The 18,785-nt window shown below is 41.6% G+C and overlaps 1 protein-coding gene across 1 annotated transcript in view; it reads left to right on the forward strand.

The window, feature by feature from the left end:
* Positions 1–18,785, forward strand: part of LOC122812417 (sialin-like) — a 1,040,020-nt gene that overhangs the window by 538,126 nt on the left and 483,109 nt on the right. Inside the window, exon 7 of the mRNA XM_044084807.1 lies at positions 8,835–8,921. Coding sequence (XP_043940742.1) covers positions 8,835–8,921 — 87 coding nt within the window. The remainder of the gene's footprint in view (positions 1–8,834; positions 8,922–18,785) is intronic.

The following is an 18,785-nucleotide window of genomic DNA, read 5'->3' on the forward strand; positions in this document are numbered from 1 at the left end:
CCACTGTACATGCAAAAAATTATTGATTTCAACAAATGGCTAAGTTTCTGGTGTCATTCTAAGGGGATCCAGTATCTGTCTGCCTGGGATGACATGATTGACGGACCTCGATGCTTTGCCAGAGTTGGCCTGCATATGTCACCCCTAGGCTTCTGGATACTGGCCAAGGCTCTTGCCACCCCTCTAGTGCTGTTTTAAGGCGGTGTTCCCAAGACCAAATTACCATCGTACCAACTACAAACAAATGCAGTTTGAGGGTCATGCTGCTCAATACTAGAAGTTTAAATCTCAAAATGCACTCTCTCAAAGCACTCCTTAAAATGGAGAACATCGACATTTATGTTGTAACAGAGACTTGTTTCAGGCCAGCAGAAAGTACCCATGCACTACCAGGCTATAACTCATTCCACACCTCTCGGCCCCAGAATGTGGACCAAAGCTCCAAAGGTGGTGGTGTTTCCATGCTCATAAAGGATGCTTGCACCTCCAGACTGGTAGCCCAACATAACGCATCAGAGATACTTCAGGTGCAGCTAGCATTGGGTAAGACAACGATTCAGGTCGTAGCTTGCTATAGATCCTCAACCATGTTCCAAGACTCGCACTCCACGTTCCTAAGCACCCTGGAGAATATTAGGGTCCAGCCTAACACTCTCATAATGGACGACTTCAACTACTCCTCATTAACTGGGAAAACTACTCGTGTACCAATACACTTGCCTAACGTTTCCTGGAATTTATTAATTCCAATGTCCTGGACCAGCTCATTCTTACCCCTACTAGAAGTAGCAACATCCTTGACCTGGTCATTACTAACATGGGCGACTGTTGCTCTACACCAGTAGTCAGCTCCTCCCTTGTTAGATCCGACCACAAACTAATCACCTTGGAAATCCACCCCACCCCCACCCCCCCGCAAAGGTAACCACCATGAAAAACTTCTCCAAAGCTAACTTTGGGCTCCTAAAAACAAAGATGGCTAACTTCATGGCACCCATGCAAATGGATAATAGTTGCATTACTGCCAAATCATACAGCAATGCACTTTACGAACACATACACAAATGCATGGATCTCACCATACCCCATAGAACCAAGACGCTCTCCTCCAAAAAAAGGAAGCCAATCTGGTGGTCCCCTGCCGTAAACAAACTCTACAACAGAAGGAGGAAACTGATGCGGAATAAGGTGAAGTCCCAAGACTGTTAAAACTCCCCTATTAGCCTCAACAAAAAGTTGAGATCCCTCATCAAATCCTCTAAAGCTAGCTATGAAAACAGAATTGCAGCAGATAGTAAAGACAACCACAAGACCTTCTATAGTTATGTAAATAATCTCCACTGCAATACCCAGATTTGCTCTGAGCAGCTGCGCAATGGTACCTCCTATATCGAGCCAATGTACTGGCCGACAGATTCAGTGCCAACTTTACCCCTCTCTCCCCTACCAAAGGACCAATCACAGTACCAGTAGATTGCCAGGCACCCAGTATTACTGCTGCACAGGTTAAAACAGCACTTTCCAAGGCCAAGAATACAGCTTTTGTGGGACCTGACAATATCCCTGGCTGTGTTATACATGAACTACAAAGTGAACTGGCACCTCACCTGTGTGCCTTGTTCAGTCACAGCCTCACCTCAGGCTTTTTCCCTACCGAATGGCACACTGCTACAGTGATCCCTCTCCACAAAGGAGGAGTGACTACAGACCGTGGGAACTATCGCCCCATTAGCCTGATGAGTCTGATATGCAAAGCAATGGAACCAGAATCTTGGACCTAATAAACAAAGATATAGGGAATTTCCAAACTCTGGATCCCACACAGTTTGCTTTTGTGAAGGGTAGATCATGCCTGCTCAACCTGGTTGACTTCTTTGAGTCAGTAACCAGAGCTATGGATGAAGGCAAGGTGGTTCATGCAGCCTACCTTGATCTGGCCAAGGCCTTTGACATCATTCCCCACTCAGGAGTCATAGAAAAACTCACTAAGCTAGGCATCAACCCCTATATCACTAGGCAGGTTGCAGACTGGCTCACATATAGAACCTACAGTGTGAAAGTAGCTGACTCTAAGTAAGACTGCTGACTAGTCACGAGTGGAGTCCAACAGAGTTTGGTCCTGGGTCCTCTTCTGTTTGGTATCTACTTCTCTGAAGTCAAGGCCAATATGAAGGGACTCTGGCTGACAAAGTTCACAGATGATTGCAAGTTGGGAGCTATTATTAACTCCCCAAGTGATGTTGACATCCTACAGAAAGGCCTCGCTGAGACCTACAACTGGTGACAGAACCATGGCCTTAACTCAATGCCAAAAAATGTGTCGTCATTCCCTTTGGGGAAAAACTTGGTTCCTATGAATTACCACATCAATGGTGGTCCACTGAACACAGAAGGTGTTAAAAGAGATCTGGGAACACAGGTTGACAGCAACCTCTCTTTTGACCACCACATTCCCACTGTGGTCAGAGAGTCCTTCTGTGTGGAATATTTCATTGCTAAGGGTTTTGTATCCAGGAAGAAAGAGGTCATTGTTTTCCTCTACTCTTCCCTCATTAGGCCAGTCATCTAGTACAATGCCCCATTTGGTATGTACCTCACTAGACACTTGTAACAACTGGAAAGGCCGCAAAAGTACCTCACAAAGAGTATCCTAGGCCTTAAACACTTGTCCTATATGGACAGACTCAAAAAAACTCCAACTATTCTCTGTCTCATATCGCCTACTTAGAGGCGATCTCTGCTTGACTTACAAAGCCATGTCTGACCCTGCTCTGTTAGAAATGCTACATCTAAAGAAATCCCAATCCCTCCGCACCACACGCTGCAGAGACCTCAACCTCATTACCACAGTCAACAGAACAAGTTGGAGAGACAGGGTCATAACCCAGAGACTGCCCATGCAATGGAATTGACTTCCCATACATGTCAAACAAAGCACTTCACTGGCCCTCTTCAAGAGAAATCTTGATGAGTGGATGGGAAATAGAAAGTCACCCCAGGGATCACTCCAGTGACTGTACTCAACAGAGGCACTGAGAACTAAGGTCAGGTGGCACAATGGCAGGGTAATCCTATGGGCTAGGCTTGTAAAGGCTCCAGGGCCATTAGCCTAGTACACACCTATGAACCTATACATCGGCAAGCTTAAGATCTCCACCAAACCCAATTAACTCCACTGAATATGCAGAAATGTACACCACCGCAGTATTCCAGCATGTAAACATTGATGCAGTTGTACCCCACAGAAACAAGTGCGAGGCAAACCCCAGTAACAAACCCACATGGTGGAGCTGTAATATCAACAAGCCCTTGTCACTGAAATAAACAACTGAGGAGCTTAATAAAATACACCAAAGCCAAATTTGTCTCTAAAATAACTACCCAAGTCAAAGACAATCACAGGGCATTTTTAGTTATGTTCATTATTTCAAAAGCTCAAAGCAGCAATGCACTGAGTTGATCATGAATGATGTTATCTACATTGAGGCTGAAGGTATAGCAAACCCACTGACCCATAAATGTAGCCCCGATTTTAACCCTTTCTCCCCTTCATCTGTCCCTCAAGATATACCAGAAATTAGCTTACCTCCGGCTAGCACACAAATCCAAGTCCTAAAAGTGCTATGAAAAGCTAAACATACTGCATAAGTGAGTCCTGACTATATCCCTGGATGCTAAGAGGTGACCTGTGTTTAGCATATAAGGCATCCTCCCACCCATTAGTGATGGATTTACTGCACATCAGCAAGTCAAATGGTATCAGAAATACTCTGTCTAGGGATCTAAACCTTTTCTGCAGCATCAACAGAATGGTTTGGAGGGACAGTATATTTTGTAGAGGATACTGATGCTGTAAAACTCCCCATGCACATAAAACAAAGTTCATTCCTGTCCATTTTCAAGTGCAGCTTAGGTCTGTGGATGGGAAACAGAAAATTTACCCCAGGACTGCCCCCTGTATTACTAATGGATGTCGGCAGCTCTTAAATGCTTTATCCCATGCACGGATTCCCTCAAATTATCTGTGCTATGGTCCCAGCTACTCTTATTAGGAATAACATGTAATTATTGACCATGGGATGGATAAGACCAATCTATAACCAAATGAGATAGGTTATTTTTAGCTCAAAAAGGGAAACTGGCTAAGCTTAAAATGTCCCACAAGGGCATTTAGCCTAGTACTTACCTATGAACTTATGGACTAGGATGTTTCCTGGGTGTCAGGGACACTGCTGGAGATGTGATAAAAGTACCTGGGGCACATGCTAGCATACTTTTGCGGACTACAGCAGACTACTTAAATTTTAAGAGGGAGTTTAATAAACTAGTGGGAAAGATTTGGGGCAAAGAGGAGAATGAAACAAAGGAGGTCTTCTTGTTAATTTGGGGACTGGTGTTTGCAACTCTTCAACCGCACCCAGACCTGTTTTAGTTTTGTAATGTTGGTGGCCAGAAGCCAATAACCAGAAATTGGAGGACATTGACACCTCCTAAGGTATCAGAAGTTTTGAGTATTATACAAGCTCTTAACTCTTCAGAGTTAAGAAGACTGTGGGGAAGAAGTTCTATAAAAGTGAGGGCTAAACAGAGGATTAGGATCTTGGAATAAGTTCTGTTTAATTAGATTTTCTTTTCAGGCTTTGTACGGTTTATCCCTTTTCCATCAGGCTACTTTGTTAAAGGATTGTATGTTGAATCTACTCATTTGATGCTGACTCAGTGTTTGGAATTTGTGTTATCACTTGGATATTTGAAAAAAAGGAGTTAAATGATCAATCCACTTACCTGGTCAGTAAACAGAAATTAACAAGGAGACTTCAGTAAACTGCTAGTCCAAGAACTTAGCAAAAGTGACACAACAGGTATCTCCCTAGCCTATGATGCAGAAGGCTGTGGGTTCTTTTCCTGCACCAGGTAGATTGATAGCTGACACTGCACTATAGCATGGGGAGTGCTGTACTCCTAAATGTGTTGTCCCTTGAATGAGGCATTAAACCAAGGCCCCATTTACTTGAGTTGGCTCAGGGGGATGTAAAAGATCCCATGTCACCTATTGAAAATAGGAAGGGAAGTTCCCCAGTACTTTGGCCAAATTTCCCCTAGTAGTATAAATGCCACCGTGGGTATCCCCTGAAAAGATACCACTAGTCTAGGGAGACTAACCTTGTCAACAAAAGGATAAAAAAGAAAAAAAAGTCCAAACAAGTACCCCAAGATCACTACCCTAACAGTCTACATCTAGTTTTAGAAATTCAATCCACTTTCTGTTGTATAGTGAAACTGTGGAGTGGTGATTAAGCTACTTCATGTAATGCAGCAAAGGATGCATTTCTGAAAAGGGGGCTGAAGTAGCCACTCACTGTCTTAGTTAAATGAGCTCCTGTTGTTCCTTTTAATCACACTTATTGAAGAATCATAATAGAAGGTAATCTGGCAAACCAGTGAAGAATACACAGAAAACTAATCCAGTTTTATTGATGATTCTACTTCTGAGAATTTATGCAAACAATATTGATCTGTCTTATGCAGAATTAGTTCCCCCACATTAGGATAATGGAAGTAAAAGGATGAGAGCTGAATCTTTTGGTCTATGTCAGTGTGTGTCATGAACTTAGACATAAAGAATAGAAGGAATGGTGGAAAGAGCCTCTGTATCCTTATGAAAGATCGTATAACGTTTGGAACACAAAAAAAGCCTGTCATTCTAACAGTCTCATAGCAGTAATGATTGCCAAAGAAAGAAGTATCTCCAAAAACATAAATTTTAAATAAATGGAATACATAGTCCCAGAAGAAGTTTTGTCAAGGATTCTAGTGCTAAATTGAGATCCCATTTATATTGTAGTTTTTCTGGGAGTCTTAAGATGCAGAAGTCTTTTAGAAAACATCTGAACTGCAGGCATATGGAGCATATGATATCTTCCATGGAAGGAAAACTAACAAGTCACCACAGAACTTTAAACAGTAGCCTGAGTCTTATTGCCCTGCTGAATTAAAAAGATGTATGAAAGAAAGACTTTGATGCCAGCCAAATGATTCCTTGGTTAGACAGAATTAGAATTATAGGGCCAGAATGGAGCTATTAGAATTACATTAGTCCTTTCTTCTCTTGCTTTTAACAACACTATTTGACTGAGAGGCGCAATGTAGGAAGCATGCAAAGCAGTCTAGATTCCCACATCCTTGACAGAGAGTTGTGAATGGAGGTCCATCAATTAGGAAGTTCAGTACTATAAAAAGTTGTAAGTAGGTCTGGAAGACCTCCAGCTCAAGCAATAGCTGAAAACACGGGGTGAAGTTGTCACTAGCGATCTGAGTGAACCATATGGCTTAGCATGACCATTAAGACTTTCTGTGCCCAGGTTGAACTATTGATGAAGAAACATTAAAAGGCAGGACTACCAAATTTGCATATTTGGTACGATCAAGTGGCCCTTGCTTATGTAATGTGTCACTGAAAACGTGTGTTTCATTCATAACTGAAGGCTTGAAAAATGAATAGGCCTGCCAATATCTCCTTGAGGCAACCATTCATCTCTGATTGTGTACCATGTCCTTTGGTCTCATATCGCTGGCCATGTGTCTCCTGTCCTATTTCCTTAGGAAGAAAAGATTTTCCGTGGCAGTGGTGTTCTGACTCACCAACCAGAGTAAATTATCCTGAAAGGAAAGAATCTCGTTCTTTCTCTTCCTTTAATACAATCTTTTGTCTGATCCCAGCAATTCTACAGTCAATGCTCAAATTTTCTCATGCTCAGCCTGGAATACTGAACTATCAGTTTGCTGACCAACATGCATTCTAGTTTCAAAAATCTCTTGATAGGGAATCCTAGGAGACTTCCAGATGGAAAAAGATTGAAATAGATTTTTCTTTTCTGAGTATGAAATGTTCTGTGCTCACAGTGACTTGGACTGCATCCTGAAATATCTTGATTTGCTATACAGCAAGTCCAATGTGTTCCAGTTAATAGTCACGTGTAGAGAGCCCAAGAAAGGAATCTCTGCCTGTTGGCTACTTGATAAATGTTGCTTGAATTAATCTTGAATACGTCAGTTGTATAGGAATTGAGAGCATGTTAACTTTTGAATCTGTTGAGTGCCACAGTACTTATGGATACACACTTGGGGGAATACCCTTGAAGAATTTGCAAGTCTGAAGGGTAACAATTTGAACTAAAAATAGTGACTCCATATGTGAAACTTGTAAGGTGGAAAAATGGGGCCATATCAGTAAGCATTTTCAGCTCTAGAATCAGTAGCTGCTCCTTTGGGAACAATAAAAAGGGTTGACTGAGGAGTAGTCATTCTGAACTTCTTAATTTTGAGATTGTTGAGACAGGCCATATCCAAAATTAGTCTCTAAGTTCATTTTTCTGTCTCTTAACAAGAAAGAGCCTTGAATAATATAGACCTTGCTCATCAACTATGTCCAAGGTAAATTTCTCATTGTGGACAACACCTCCCCTTAGAAGGTGTCATCGACAAATATCCTCCCACTCAGGATAGACACACCCATTCCTCCCTGACACTCCATCAGTCTCCCAAGCTGCTAATTGAACTCAAGTTGCCTGGGCTATAGTCAGGGCTTTAGCCCTGTATGCCACCTTCATTGTTTATTAACAGCATGTTACATTAAATTTTCTAATTTATTTAAAGAATGTATTGTTATTGCTTTCAGCCTTTGAAATCAAGCAAATTCATATTTGGAACTGGTAAATTTGAAAAGAAAAGTTACATTTCTTTATTTCTTTTTAAATCCAGATTTGTTTTGTGAGTATTGTAAGTTTTTGAAAGCTATGCTGTACCCTGTTTTCTGTTGTAAATCCTATTGATCTAGCTGTCTCACATGTTATGCTGTTTTTGAAATTACCTCTGTACTTGTTTCATACTGGGTGTGACTGTGAATACAGACATTAATGATATCAGAACTCATTGACAGTACCAAACTGAGTTTATTTGGGTTATTTAGGATAACATTCCAGTTTGTTTTCTTAAGTATGTTATTTAATGCATCATAGATTTTTTTGATAATTTAAGGAAAGATTATTTAGTTATGATTGACATTAATTTAATTTTTTGGTTAAAGATAATGTTATCATGGTCTTTTTTAATTGCAAGTGGTTTATCTATAGGTAGGAAGCAGAAAGGTCTGAGGTTTGTCATCATATCTAAGGCATTATCATCCCTAGTAATTGTATTTTTTTAGTTCTAAACTTGCTTGATTAACATATGTAACATTAACATTTCTGCATTGTATTTGACATTAAGTAATATAATGTAGTCAGTACATATTTACTTACTACTTTTTTTTCTTTGATTTTTACCTCTTGCAGTTTTGCTAGGAAATCCTCATGCTGTGTAGGGGACTTAGACATTATAGGATAGATTCTTATAGTATTATATTGTATGAGCAACATGGTCATTTGTTGCTGTTATGGCTGCTGTGCTTTGGTATTCTTTTACAGATATTGAGACACTACCGCTTAACCGATCAGATCTTCCTCAATGAAAGGAGATATACCTTGGCATTTTGATATGTATCTGGGGTCTTTAAAAAACTTTCACTAGAGGAACAAATGTCAGCTTCCTTCATGCAGAGAAAAGCTTCTAAATCACCCATTTTATCCTTCATGCAGAGAAAAGCTTCTAAATCACCCATTTTATTATTGAGATTTCTGCCATTATGGAAGCCACTTTTACTTTTGATATGTATATCGTGTATGACATTGTATATAATACTTTATATTCAGAATATGAAATCTTTATGTAAGATGATGATTTGCACCCAAACATATACATTGCAGCACTATCATCAAATTTATTTTCTCTTTCAGGAGGCACATTTGGAACTTTCACAGCCCTGCCACTTGCAGGACTCATATGTCAGTACTGTGGATGGCCATATGTCTTTTATATATTTGGTAAGTATCAGTACTTAAATTTATCATTGTACAGTTTGCTATAATGATTCACATTAAATGAGATTGCTTTTCTTTGATATACATCATAATAGTTATGAGTTGATTGTGTATTTTTGTGTATCTTATAATAATTTACAGGGTTTTGAGTCAGATGTTGGAAGTATAATAACACCAGAAATAGCATCTAGTGCCTCGTTAGTTGATTATCACTGAATCCTTTTTACTATATACTTGGGTTATTGATTTATTCATAAATTGATTATCAAAAAGGTACATATTTACCAGATAACTACAAGCTTAGGCCATTTTATTTCATTTAGTTTTTAGTAACCAGGAAAATAGCTAACCAGAAGTTCAACCATTTATTTACAGATACAGTTTTATACTGCAAGTACATTGTGTAAGCAGCCCCAAGCGATATGACAAATTATAGTTAGCTTATTTATATACATGGTAAATTACAGAAAAACAAATAGCATAGTTTACCATGTAGTATACATTAGACTTGGTGACTGATGCATGTTATGCTGAGTAATTGCTACATAACATACCTACATCAGGAATGTCAGATGTATGCATGTTAAACATATGTTTGATCTGTTGTAGCTTGTCAGACTTAAAAAAGGAAAAAGTCATGGACATTCAGAAGCCTTATAGCTGAAACACTTGATGTCTGTAAGGGGTCATTTGCATATATTCCATAGGCCTCTATTACAGGAGGTTTATGGTATCACATGGTAAAAACTCTAGCCTGGCTAGTTGTTTCTTGTAGTTTTTGCTAACTGGTTCTCTGAGACTGTTGATAGAATGGCCCAATGTTTTCAATGGGAAAGCAGTGAGGTTTCTCAGTCCCTCAGAAAATACTATGAGTTGTTACAGAATGATTTTCCAGAACCTGCACCCATTCCTGTTGTCCTGTCTACTTTAGAGGATGCATGTCTTACTGTCTACAGTTTTCCTGATAGTCAGCCGGCTGCCCCTAAAAATGGCAGATAGGATGTATAAAGTTCCTCAGTCCTTTACATTTTTATACACTATTCCCAAACCTGACCTAGCAGCTGTAGCTTTAGCTGACGTCACTGCTGCTAAGCACTTAGTTAATTCAAATCCTACTCTTTCTAATGATGGGAAAATTATTAATAGGTATGGGAGAAAAGTGTATACTTCTACAACTTTGATTTTGAGAATTTTGAATTGTCAGACTCATGTTAAAGTTTGTTCTGACACATTATGAAAGTATGAGGAATGTTTTATCTACAGTTGAAGTACTCTAGTTTCTTCTGTTTGCAGTGTGCATGGCTCTGTTGATACTTCTTTTAGGGCTATGGCCACTGGGACTGTTTTAACGTGGTTTGCTTGACTGCATTCTCAGAACCTCCCAGATAATGTAAATAATGAGATTTTAAATTCTTCCTTGATGGAGATTAGTGTTTGGCTTCTCTGTTGCAAAGGTGATCAAAAAGTGTGGTGAAAACTGTAAGCGGATCTAGGGAGACTCTAGATTTTTCAGCACTCCTGTTCCAACTTGTCCAAGGCATTTTCTTTCTTCTCATCAAAATTTGGCAAAAAACAAAATAAACAGTTTAAACAGAATTCAGGTAAACTGACATTTAAGAACTGGCAATAGGGTTCCAAAAAAGTCTCACACCTCCCAAAACCAAGGACAGTCCAACAAGTCTGAATGACTAATCAAGAGAACTTGCACTCCCCTCCCGCACTGGCACCTTTCTCTTCCAGAAAGTGTGAATCTCCATTTTACACTGTGGCAACAGATTGTTTCAGACAAATGGGTTCTGAAAATCATTCATCAAGGTTACAGATGACAGTGGGACTTTTTTTCTACCTGTTCATCACATGCTCTCCCAAGGAGCGATAGCGTTCTTCTTTCCAAGGTGAGGAAGGAGTTTTTTTTACATATGTCCCTAATGCTAAAGAAAGAAAATGCTTGGAGACCAATTCTGAATCTTTCTTTCCTAAACCCGTTTGTGATAGTGCCCAAATTCAAAATGTTGTCAATTCACAACTTGCTACTTCTTCCTCTTTCAACTTTCTTGTTAACACTAGTTTTAAACGATGCTTATCATCACATCCCTATTCACTCAGACTTCAGACATTTCTTAAGGTTTTGTTTGTCTGGGTCACATTATCAGTTCTCTGCCTTACCCTTTGGACTATCCACTGCACCAGGAGTGTTCACAAAGTGGCTAGCTCCAATTATAGCTCACTGCATGCTACAGTGTTTCCACATTTTTCCATATTTAGACAACTTGCTTATCTTTGCATATTGTTTTCAATGTGTCAGAAATCTCTCTGTTGTGTGAGAGCTCTCTTGCACAAACTGAGATTCCAAGAGTAAATTAAAAGTCTTTTTTGACTTCTTCACACAGGATTGTGTTCCTAGGATGTTAACTAGACACATCAGTTCAAAGAGTTTTTCTTCCACAGAAAAAATAGATCTTTATTTAGATATGTTTCTAAGATTTTCCACTCGGACTTCAGTCACTATGAAGGAATACTTTATGATTGTGGGTCTCATGGCATCTATGATTATCGTGATACTCCTAGCAAGGTTCCACATGAGAAAGATACACTGGTAACTGAAATCTCTTTAGTCCCAGCATCAACACCCCTTATCCTTTCAGATTCCAGTGCTATCCTTTGTCAGAAGAGAAATCTTTTGGTGGAGACAACATATATCCTTAAATCCAGGTGCTTCAGACTTTTTTTTGGGGGGGGGGGGTTCAGGAGGTATAAATGTGCAGTGGGTGTGGGATACCACAAACAGATGTAGGCACATAACTATCAAGGAGATGCTTGCCCTGATCAAGCACTCAACTCTGAACCATCTTTGGTCCCCGGGACCTCATTAAGTGGTTACAGACAATACCACAGTCATGTGGTACATCAACAGGCAAGGGGGAACCAGATCAGACCCCCTTTGCAGACTAGGCTTGTTAGCTTGATACATAGCTTCACAGCACAATCTCACTCTATAGGGTTGCTACATTCCATCAGAATCCATCAAAATTGTGTGGCAGACAAGCAGAGCAAGATCAGGGCAGACCCTCATAAATGGAAACTAGATCACTTCCAAGATGTCATTCATCTGTGGAGAATTCCTCAACTAGACCTCTTTGCCTCCCCTCTGAACAATCAACTGTCAAAATTATGTTCTAGGACTCCATGCAAGAGGGCCTGGAGGACAGATGTCTTTTCTTTGGATGGGAATGTTTCTGTATGCTCTTCCACCCTTTCCACTAATATCCAGGGTACTTCTGAAGATTCACATGGAATCCCCCAAGATCGTTGTGGTGACTCCCTTCTGAGCAAGGCAACAGTGGTTCTCCCTTTGAAAATGGCCAGGGGCATGTACCACAAGCTTCCTCACAGACTGGATCTACGCATGCTCGATCAGAGGTGTTTGATACATCCCAACATCAATCATTTATTAACTGCCTGAATAATAAGGTCTTAATTCCTTTTAGGCACCTGTTTTCTGAAGATGTGTGTCAGGTACTAATGGAGTCAAAAAGCCTGCTACTAGAAGTCATATATATATTAGTAAATGGAAAAGGTTTTCTTATTTGTGCCAACAACATAACCAGCACCCATTCAGGGCTAGTTTTTCCTCTGGTATTATAATTTTTATATGAGTTACTATCCTATGACCTTTCTTATTCCTTTATCATTGGTCATTTATCATCCATTTCAGCAAGTCTGCCCGTGGATCATCCTCTTTCAATGCAGTCTCAAGTCAAAATGCTCTTGAAAGGGGATGTTCATCGTGTTACCCTGCTGCAGTCATCATACTTGGGTTATCCTGCCATCAGGCGGTCCCGCAGTCGGCCAGAGTTCCAAAGTCTTGGTCAAGCGTCGGTTGCTTTCGCTTCTTCCCTGATGTCAGTGCGCCAGGGGTATATAAGTGGCATCCGACGCCATTTTCTCCAGTCTTTCTTGCCGCGCGGTGCCCGAAGCAGAAGTAGTTCGTAAGTGCCGGTCGGCCGACACCTGAGATTTTCGAATCGAATTTCAGACCGAAGTCTTCACTAAAGCTAAGTACCCCGTTGGGGAACCTTTTCTTGCCTCAGTCCAATGTCAAAAAAAGTTAACAATTGCATTTCTTGTGGGAAGCAAATACCTCATAAGGACTTCCATTCTTATTGTATTCCTTGCCTAGGCCCAGACCACGATGTCACTGGTTGTCGGTTTTGTGCTAGGTTCAATAAACGAACAATCAAATGTCGTTTTAATTTCGCTCAACACTAGTTTGGTAGGAAATTTAATTATACCATGCCGTCGGAGCAGCCGACAACCGGCGTGCATAAAAACCACAAAAATAAGGACAGGCAGCCTAGAACCAAGCCAGACTCCGAGGCCTCTGCTGGGCCTGTCGCCGGTTCTCCGGTTTTCAGTGAGGCGTCTACGCAGCCCCTGACAACCGCAGAATTGGAACCCCAGACAGCTTCGGATTCTCAAACAGAGAGTACTAGGCCGACGCAGCCATCTTCATTAGGCCCTTCCGACACCAGAGCAGAAGGAGATCCCGGTGCAGTAGAAACACCTTTGGTTGCAGAAGGTGTCTTCAGACCGACTACACTCACCATTAAATCTTATGCTAAACTTAAAACTCCATTAAAACGTAAAAAGGCTGTACATCAGTCTTCAGCTCAAGGCCCCATGCCTAAGAAACAGATGCTTAAGATGGCTGAAGATTTGATTACCCTAATCAGGGGTTCCCATCCCCCTCCAGACAAAAGGCCAAGACAAGAGGAAGATTATGCTTCCTCTGACCAGGTTTCAATTTCCTCAGATTCTTCTGAGGAACAGGATTGCTCCTTTCCCCCTTATGAAGACTCAGATGCTGAAGACTCTATCCCCTCAGCATCTCCCCCTGAAGACTATTCCTTTGGGGAAACTTTACATACCATGAGAGAACATTTCCACTGGGAAGGCCAGGACTACTGTGATTCAAAGAAAAGGCTCCAAGAGTTCCTTTTACTTCCCCAGCACAGACCACTTGCTATCCATCCAGTTTTAGACATTGTGGATGATGTTTACTTAGAATCTAGTCTAAATCCAGACTCTCTCCCTCCTGCTCCAACCAAACCAGACAGTTACTAAAGAGTACCTGACTCACACAAATTCCTTTATAAAAGCCCTGTTGCTGACCCAGAAACAATTTCCCAGGGTCCCAAAGGGGCTAAGGCTTCTATGGCTAAAAATCCTGTACCCTCTGAAAGGGACTCCAGAGCACTAGATAGGTGGGGAAAGAAGGTATACACCTCAGCTACTCTAGCTATGAATGCATTAAATTGTCAGTTTCACATGCTGAAATATCAGCAATTCCTAATGTCTCAATTAAAACAAAAAATGAGCACACATTCTGAACAGTCTGAATTCAAGGAAATGCAGGATCTGTTGCATGCAGCTGAACAGGTGGGCAAACATACTTTACAATGTGGATTTGATTCATTGGAAGCTTCCTGTAGAGCAGCTGTGACTGGATCTGTCATACGCAGACATGCTTGGTTAAAAGAACAAACCCTGCCTGATCATGTTAAAGCAAAATTATTGGATGCACCTTTACAGCAGGATGTCTTATTTGGTGTCAAAGCAGAAGAGGTTTTAAAGAAAATGGAGGATAAGGCAAAGTCTATGCAGACGGTCAAGGATTTTTTACAGGTACAACCCCCTCGTTTCAGCAGAAATTGGCCAACAAAAAATTGGTCCTTTCCAGCTTCTGACAGACCACAGAGGGGCAAATACAGAGGCAGAGGTCAGTCACAAGTCCCTTACAAACCCCGCCAATGGGGTGCTGCTACCCAGAAAGGAGGAGAAGACAGGCCCCAAGCTAGCAGAAGACAAACACAATGACTTAACCCTCAAACTGCCAAGCAAATCTCTCTTGGCAGCTCCCTTGGGAGGAAAATTAGCACTTTTTGCAGACAACTGGCACATCATCACAAAGGACAAATGGGTCCTAGACATTGTCTCACAAGGATACAGATTCCATTTTCACACCTTGCCAAGGATAAAAGGAATGCCAAACCTGCCACCAAATCAATGGGCAGAGGCACAAAAACAAATTACAGCTCTCATGGACATGAGAGCCATTCAACAGGTACCTACACAGGAGCAAGGACAAGGATTTTACTCAAGACTCTTTCTAGTCCCCAGAAAGGACAAAGCATGGAGACCCATTCTGGACCTTTCAATTGTAAACACCTATCTGCAAGTACCCAAATTCAAGATGCTAACACTACAGCAGCTTCTTCCCATGTTGGGCAAGAAGGCTTAGCTAGTAACGTTGGACCTCAAAGAGGCATACCTGCATGTCCCTATCAGACAAAATTGCAGAAGATACCTTTGTTTCTTTGCAGGTTCAACCCATTATCAATTATCTGCACTGCCCTTTGGCTTATCTACTGCGCCCAGGGTCTTCACAAAATGCCTGGCACCAGTAATTGCATACTGCAGACAAAGAGGAATTCAAATATACCCATACCTGGACGACTGCCTTATTCAAGCAGAAAGCAAGGACATTCTTTTAAAACATCTGGCATTTGTCAAACACCTTCTAAGTTGCCTAGGGTACACAGTAAACGAAAAGAAATCCAAGCTAATGCCCTCACAGAACATAATATTCCTGGGTACCAGCTTGAATACAACGGCCCAGATGGCTTTTCTCACGCCAGACAAGCAACAACAACTGACTCAATACTTCAAAATAATGGCAACAAAGAACCAACTCCCTGCAAGAAAAATTCTGCAGGCCTTGGTATTCATGGCATCTTGCATACTACTAATACCATTTGCAAAACTGCATATGAGGAAATTACAATGGTACCTGAAAAGTGTATGGACTCAACACAGCCACAGCTTGGAAACAATGATACCACTCATTCCCTGCCTTCAACAGGAGTTTCTATGGTGGGCACTGGCATGTCACCTCAACAAGGGTCAGCCTTTTACCTTACCCACAGCCAGGCAAGCTATAACAACAGATGCATCGGACTATGCCTGGGGAGCACACATGGCAGGACAGTGCATTCAAGACAAATGGACTACAGATCAAAGGCATCTGCACATCAATCAAAAAGAAATGCTAGCTGTACAGAATGCCCTAGCATCTTTCAAGGACCTCTTACACCCAGGACAACTAATAATAAAGACAGACAATACCACAGTAATGTGGTACATAAACAAGCAAGGGGGTACACACTCCTACCCTCTATGCAGGCGAGCAATGACCTTGTGGAACAGAGCACTGACTTACCAGGTTCAATTACAAGCACAATTCCTGCCAGGAAAGAAAAATACATTGGCAGACGACCTAAGCAGAAACATCATGGATCCCCACGAGTGGAAACTGGATCCACAAGTATTTGCAATGATAACTCAAAAATGGGGACGCCCAGACATAGATCTGTTTGCCAAACCCCAAAACTACCAACTTCAAAAATTTTGCACAAGGACATTCCACCCACAAGCTTGGAAAGTGGACACCCTCACATTCAGTTGGAAAACATTAACATTGTATGCCTTCCCTCCACTGCCTCTTCTAGCAAAGGTGCTGCTGAAAGTCAGATTAGAGAGGCCACAAATGATACTCATTGCTCCAGACTGGCCATGCCAGCACTGGTATCCAATACTAAGGAACATGGCCCACGGCCCACCATGGATTTTACCACAAATTCCTCACCTGTTCACCCAGCAAGACAGTCAGATTCTACACAGCCAGCTCAAGACTTTAAATCTGGCTGCATGGCAAATCACCTAAACAACCAGCCAACTCCACTATCTAAAGCTGTTATGGATGTCATTCTGGAGGCCAGGAGGCCCAGCACCAGGAAAGCCTATTCAGACAAATGGAAAAGATTTTGCGCCTGGAACCAGGTTAAAGGCCAAAATCCCCTTGATCCAGACATTCCTCAGATTCTACAATATTTAACTGAGATGTTGCACAAAGGACTTTCCTTTTCATCTATTAAGATCCACGCCTCAGCAATTTCAGCTCACTACAACACGGATCCTCCTTTACTTTCACATCCACTCCTAAGACAGTACCTCAGAGGGGCCAAGAACATAAGACCGCCCAGGAGAGCACCAACACCAACTTGGGATCTCAACTTTGTTCTGGAAAAGCTTACACTGCCACCCTTTGAACCAGCTTTCTCAGCTGATTTAAAGTTTCTATCATGTAAAACTGTCCTGCTGCTAGCAATAACTTCAGCTAGAAGAGTCTCAGAGCTACAGGCACTAATGGCAGTGGAGCCTTTCCTCATTTTTCATCAAGACAGAGTCTCTCTACGAACTAACCCTTCCTTTCTGCCAAAGGTGGTATCCAGTGTGGCCCTAAACCAAACCATTCATTTACCCACCTTTTTCCCAAACCCCCAGAACAAAGGAGAAAAACTCCTGCACTCCTTGGACATTCACAGGCAATTACTTTACTACTTGGATAAAACTAAGGCTTTCAGAAAATCTGACCAGCTCTTTGTATCCTATGCTGCAGCATCACAAGGAAAAGCTATCTCAAAACAGACCATTTCAAAATGGATAGGACATTGTATACGTTTCTGCTACACTCATCATGGGAAACCGGTTCCTGCTAGCATTAGGTCCCACTCCACCAGGGCTACAGCTACATCTACAGCCTTTCTCAGGGGGGTACTAACCAAGGATATTCTGGAAGCTGCAACTTGGAGTTCAGTGCACACCTTCACCAAACACTATCACTTACCTCTGTACTCTAAGACTAGAGCTGGCTTTGCCACTGCAGTTTTGCAGGGCCTACTAGCTTCTTCAAACCCTGTTTAACTCCACCACCCATCCTTAGCATTGGGATTCAACCCAAGTGTGATGACTGCAGCAGGGTAACACGATGAACATAGTATAGTTTTGTACCTACCATAAATGTAGATGTTCGAGTGTTCACCCTGCTGCAGTCCAGGTTACCCTCCCTCCATCCCCTCTGACCTAGCTGAACCTCTATATACCTTTCTATCTGATACAACCTTTGTGGTGTATTTGCTTTTAGCTGAAGGTATGCTTTGTATGTTCTTTACATGTTTTATTGGCAATATGTAGTGACCTCCTATTGGGGGGGGCACCTGACATCTGGGGCAAGAAAAACTGAAGAAAATGGCGTCGGATGCCACTTATATACCCCTGGCGCACTGACGTCAGGGAAGAAGTGACAGCAACCGATGCCGGACCAAGACTTTGGAACTCTGGCCGACTGCGGGACCGCCTGACAGCAGGATAACCCAAGTGTGATGACTGCAGCAGGGTGAACACTCAAACATCTACATTTATGGTAGGTACAAAACTGTACTTTTTGTGTAAGACGCCTCCTAGAAAAACCTGTGGCCCCCCTGGGATCTTAATTTTATGTTATAGAAGCTAACACTTGCTCCATTTGAACTAGGTAATCTGGCTGATTTGAGTTTTTTTAACATGGAAAACAATTTTACTGATTGTTCTAACTCTGCAGGAAGGGTATGTGAAGTTGCAAGCTCTTATGGTGAGTCAGTCTTGTCTTGTCTTGTCTCCCTCTGGGATAGGGTTTTTCTGAGAACTAATCCTTCTTTTATGCCTAACGTGGTATCTGAGTTTACTGTAAGCCAAACTATCCATCCCTCTGTTTTCTTTCCTGAACCTAAAAATAAGGGAGCAAGGATATTCCATTTCTTGGATGTCCACAGACAACTCCGGTACTATCTTTACAGAACTAAATCTTTCAGATCTTCGGCTCAGTTGTTCATTTCTTGTGAATGAATGAAGAAAGGACAGTCTGTGTCAAAACAGACTATTTCCAAATGGTAGTCTAAGTCTACTACCTTTTGTTCTACTCACATAACA

Source organism: Protopterus annectens, chromosome 1.part1, assembly GCF_019279795.1.
Source record: "Protopterus annectens isolate FY-2018-M chromosome 1.part1, PAN1.0, whole genome shotgun sequence".
NCBI lineage: Eukaryota > Metazoa > Chordata > Ceratodontiformes > Protopteridae > Protopterus > Protopterus annectens.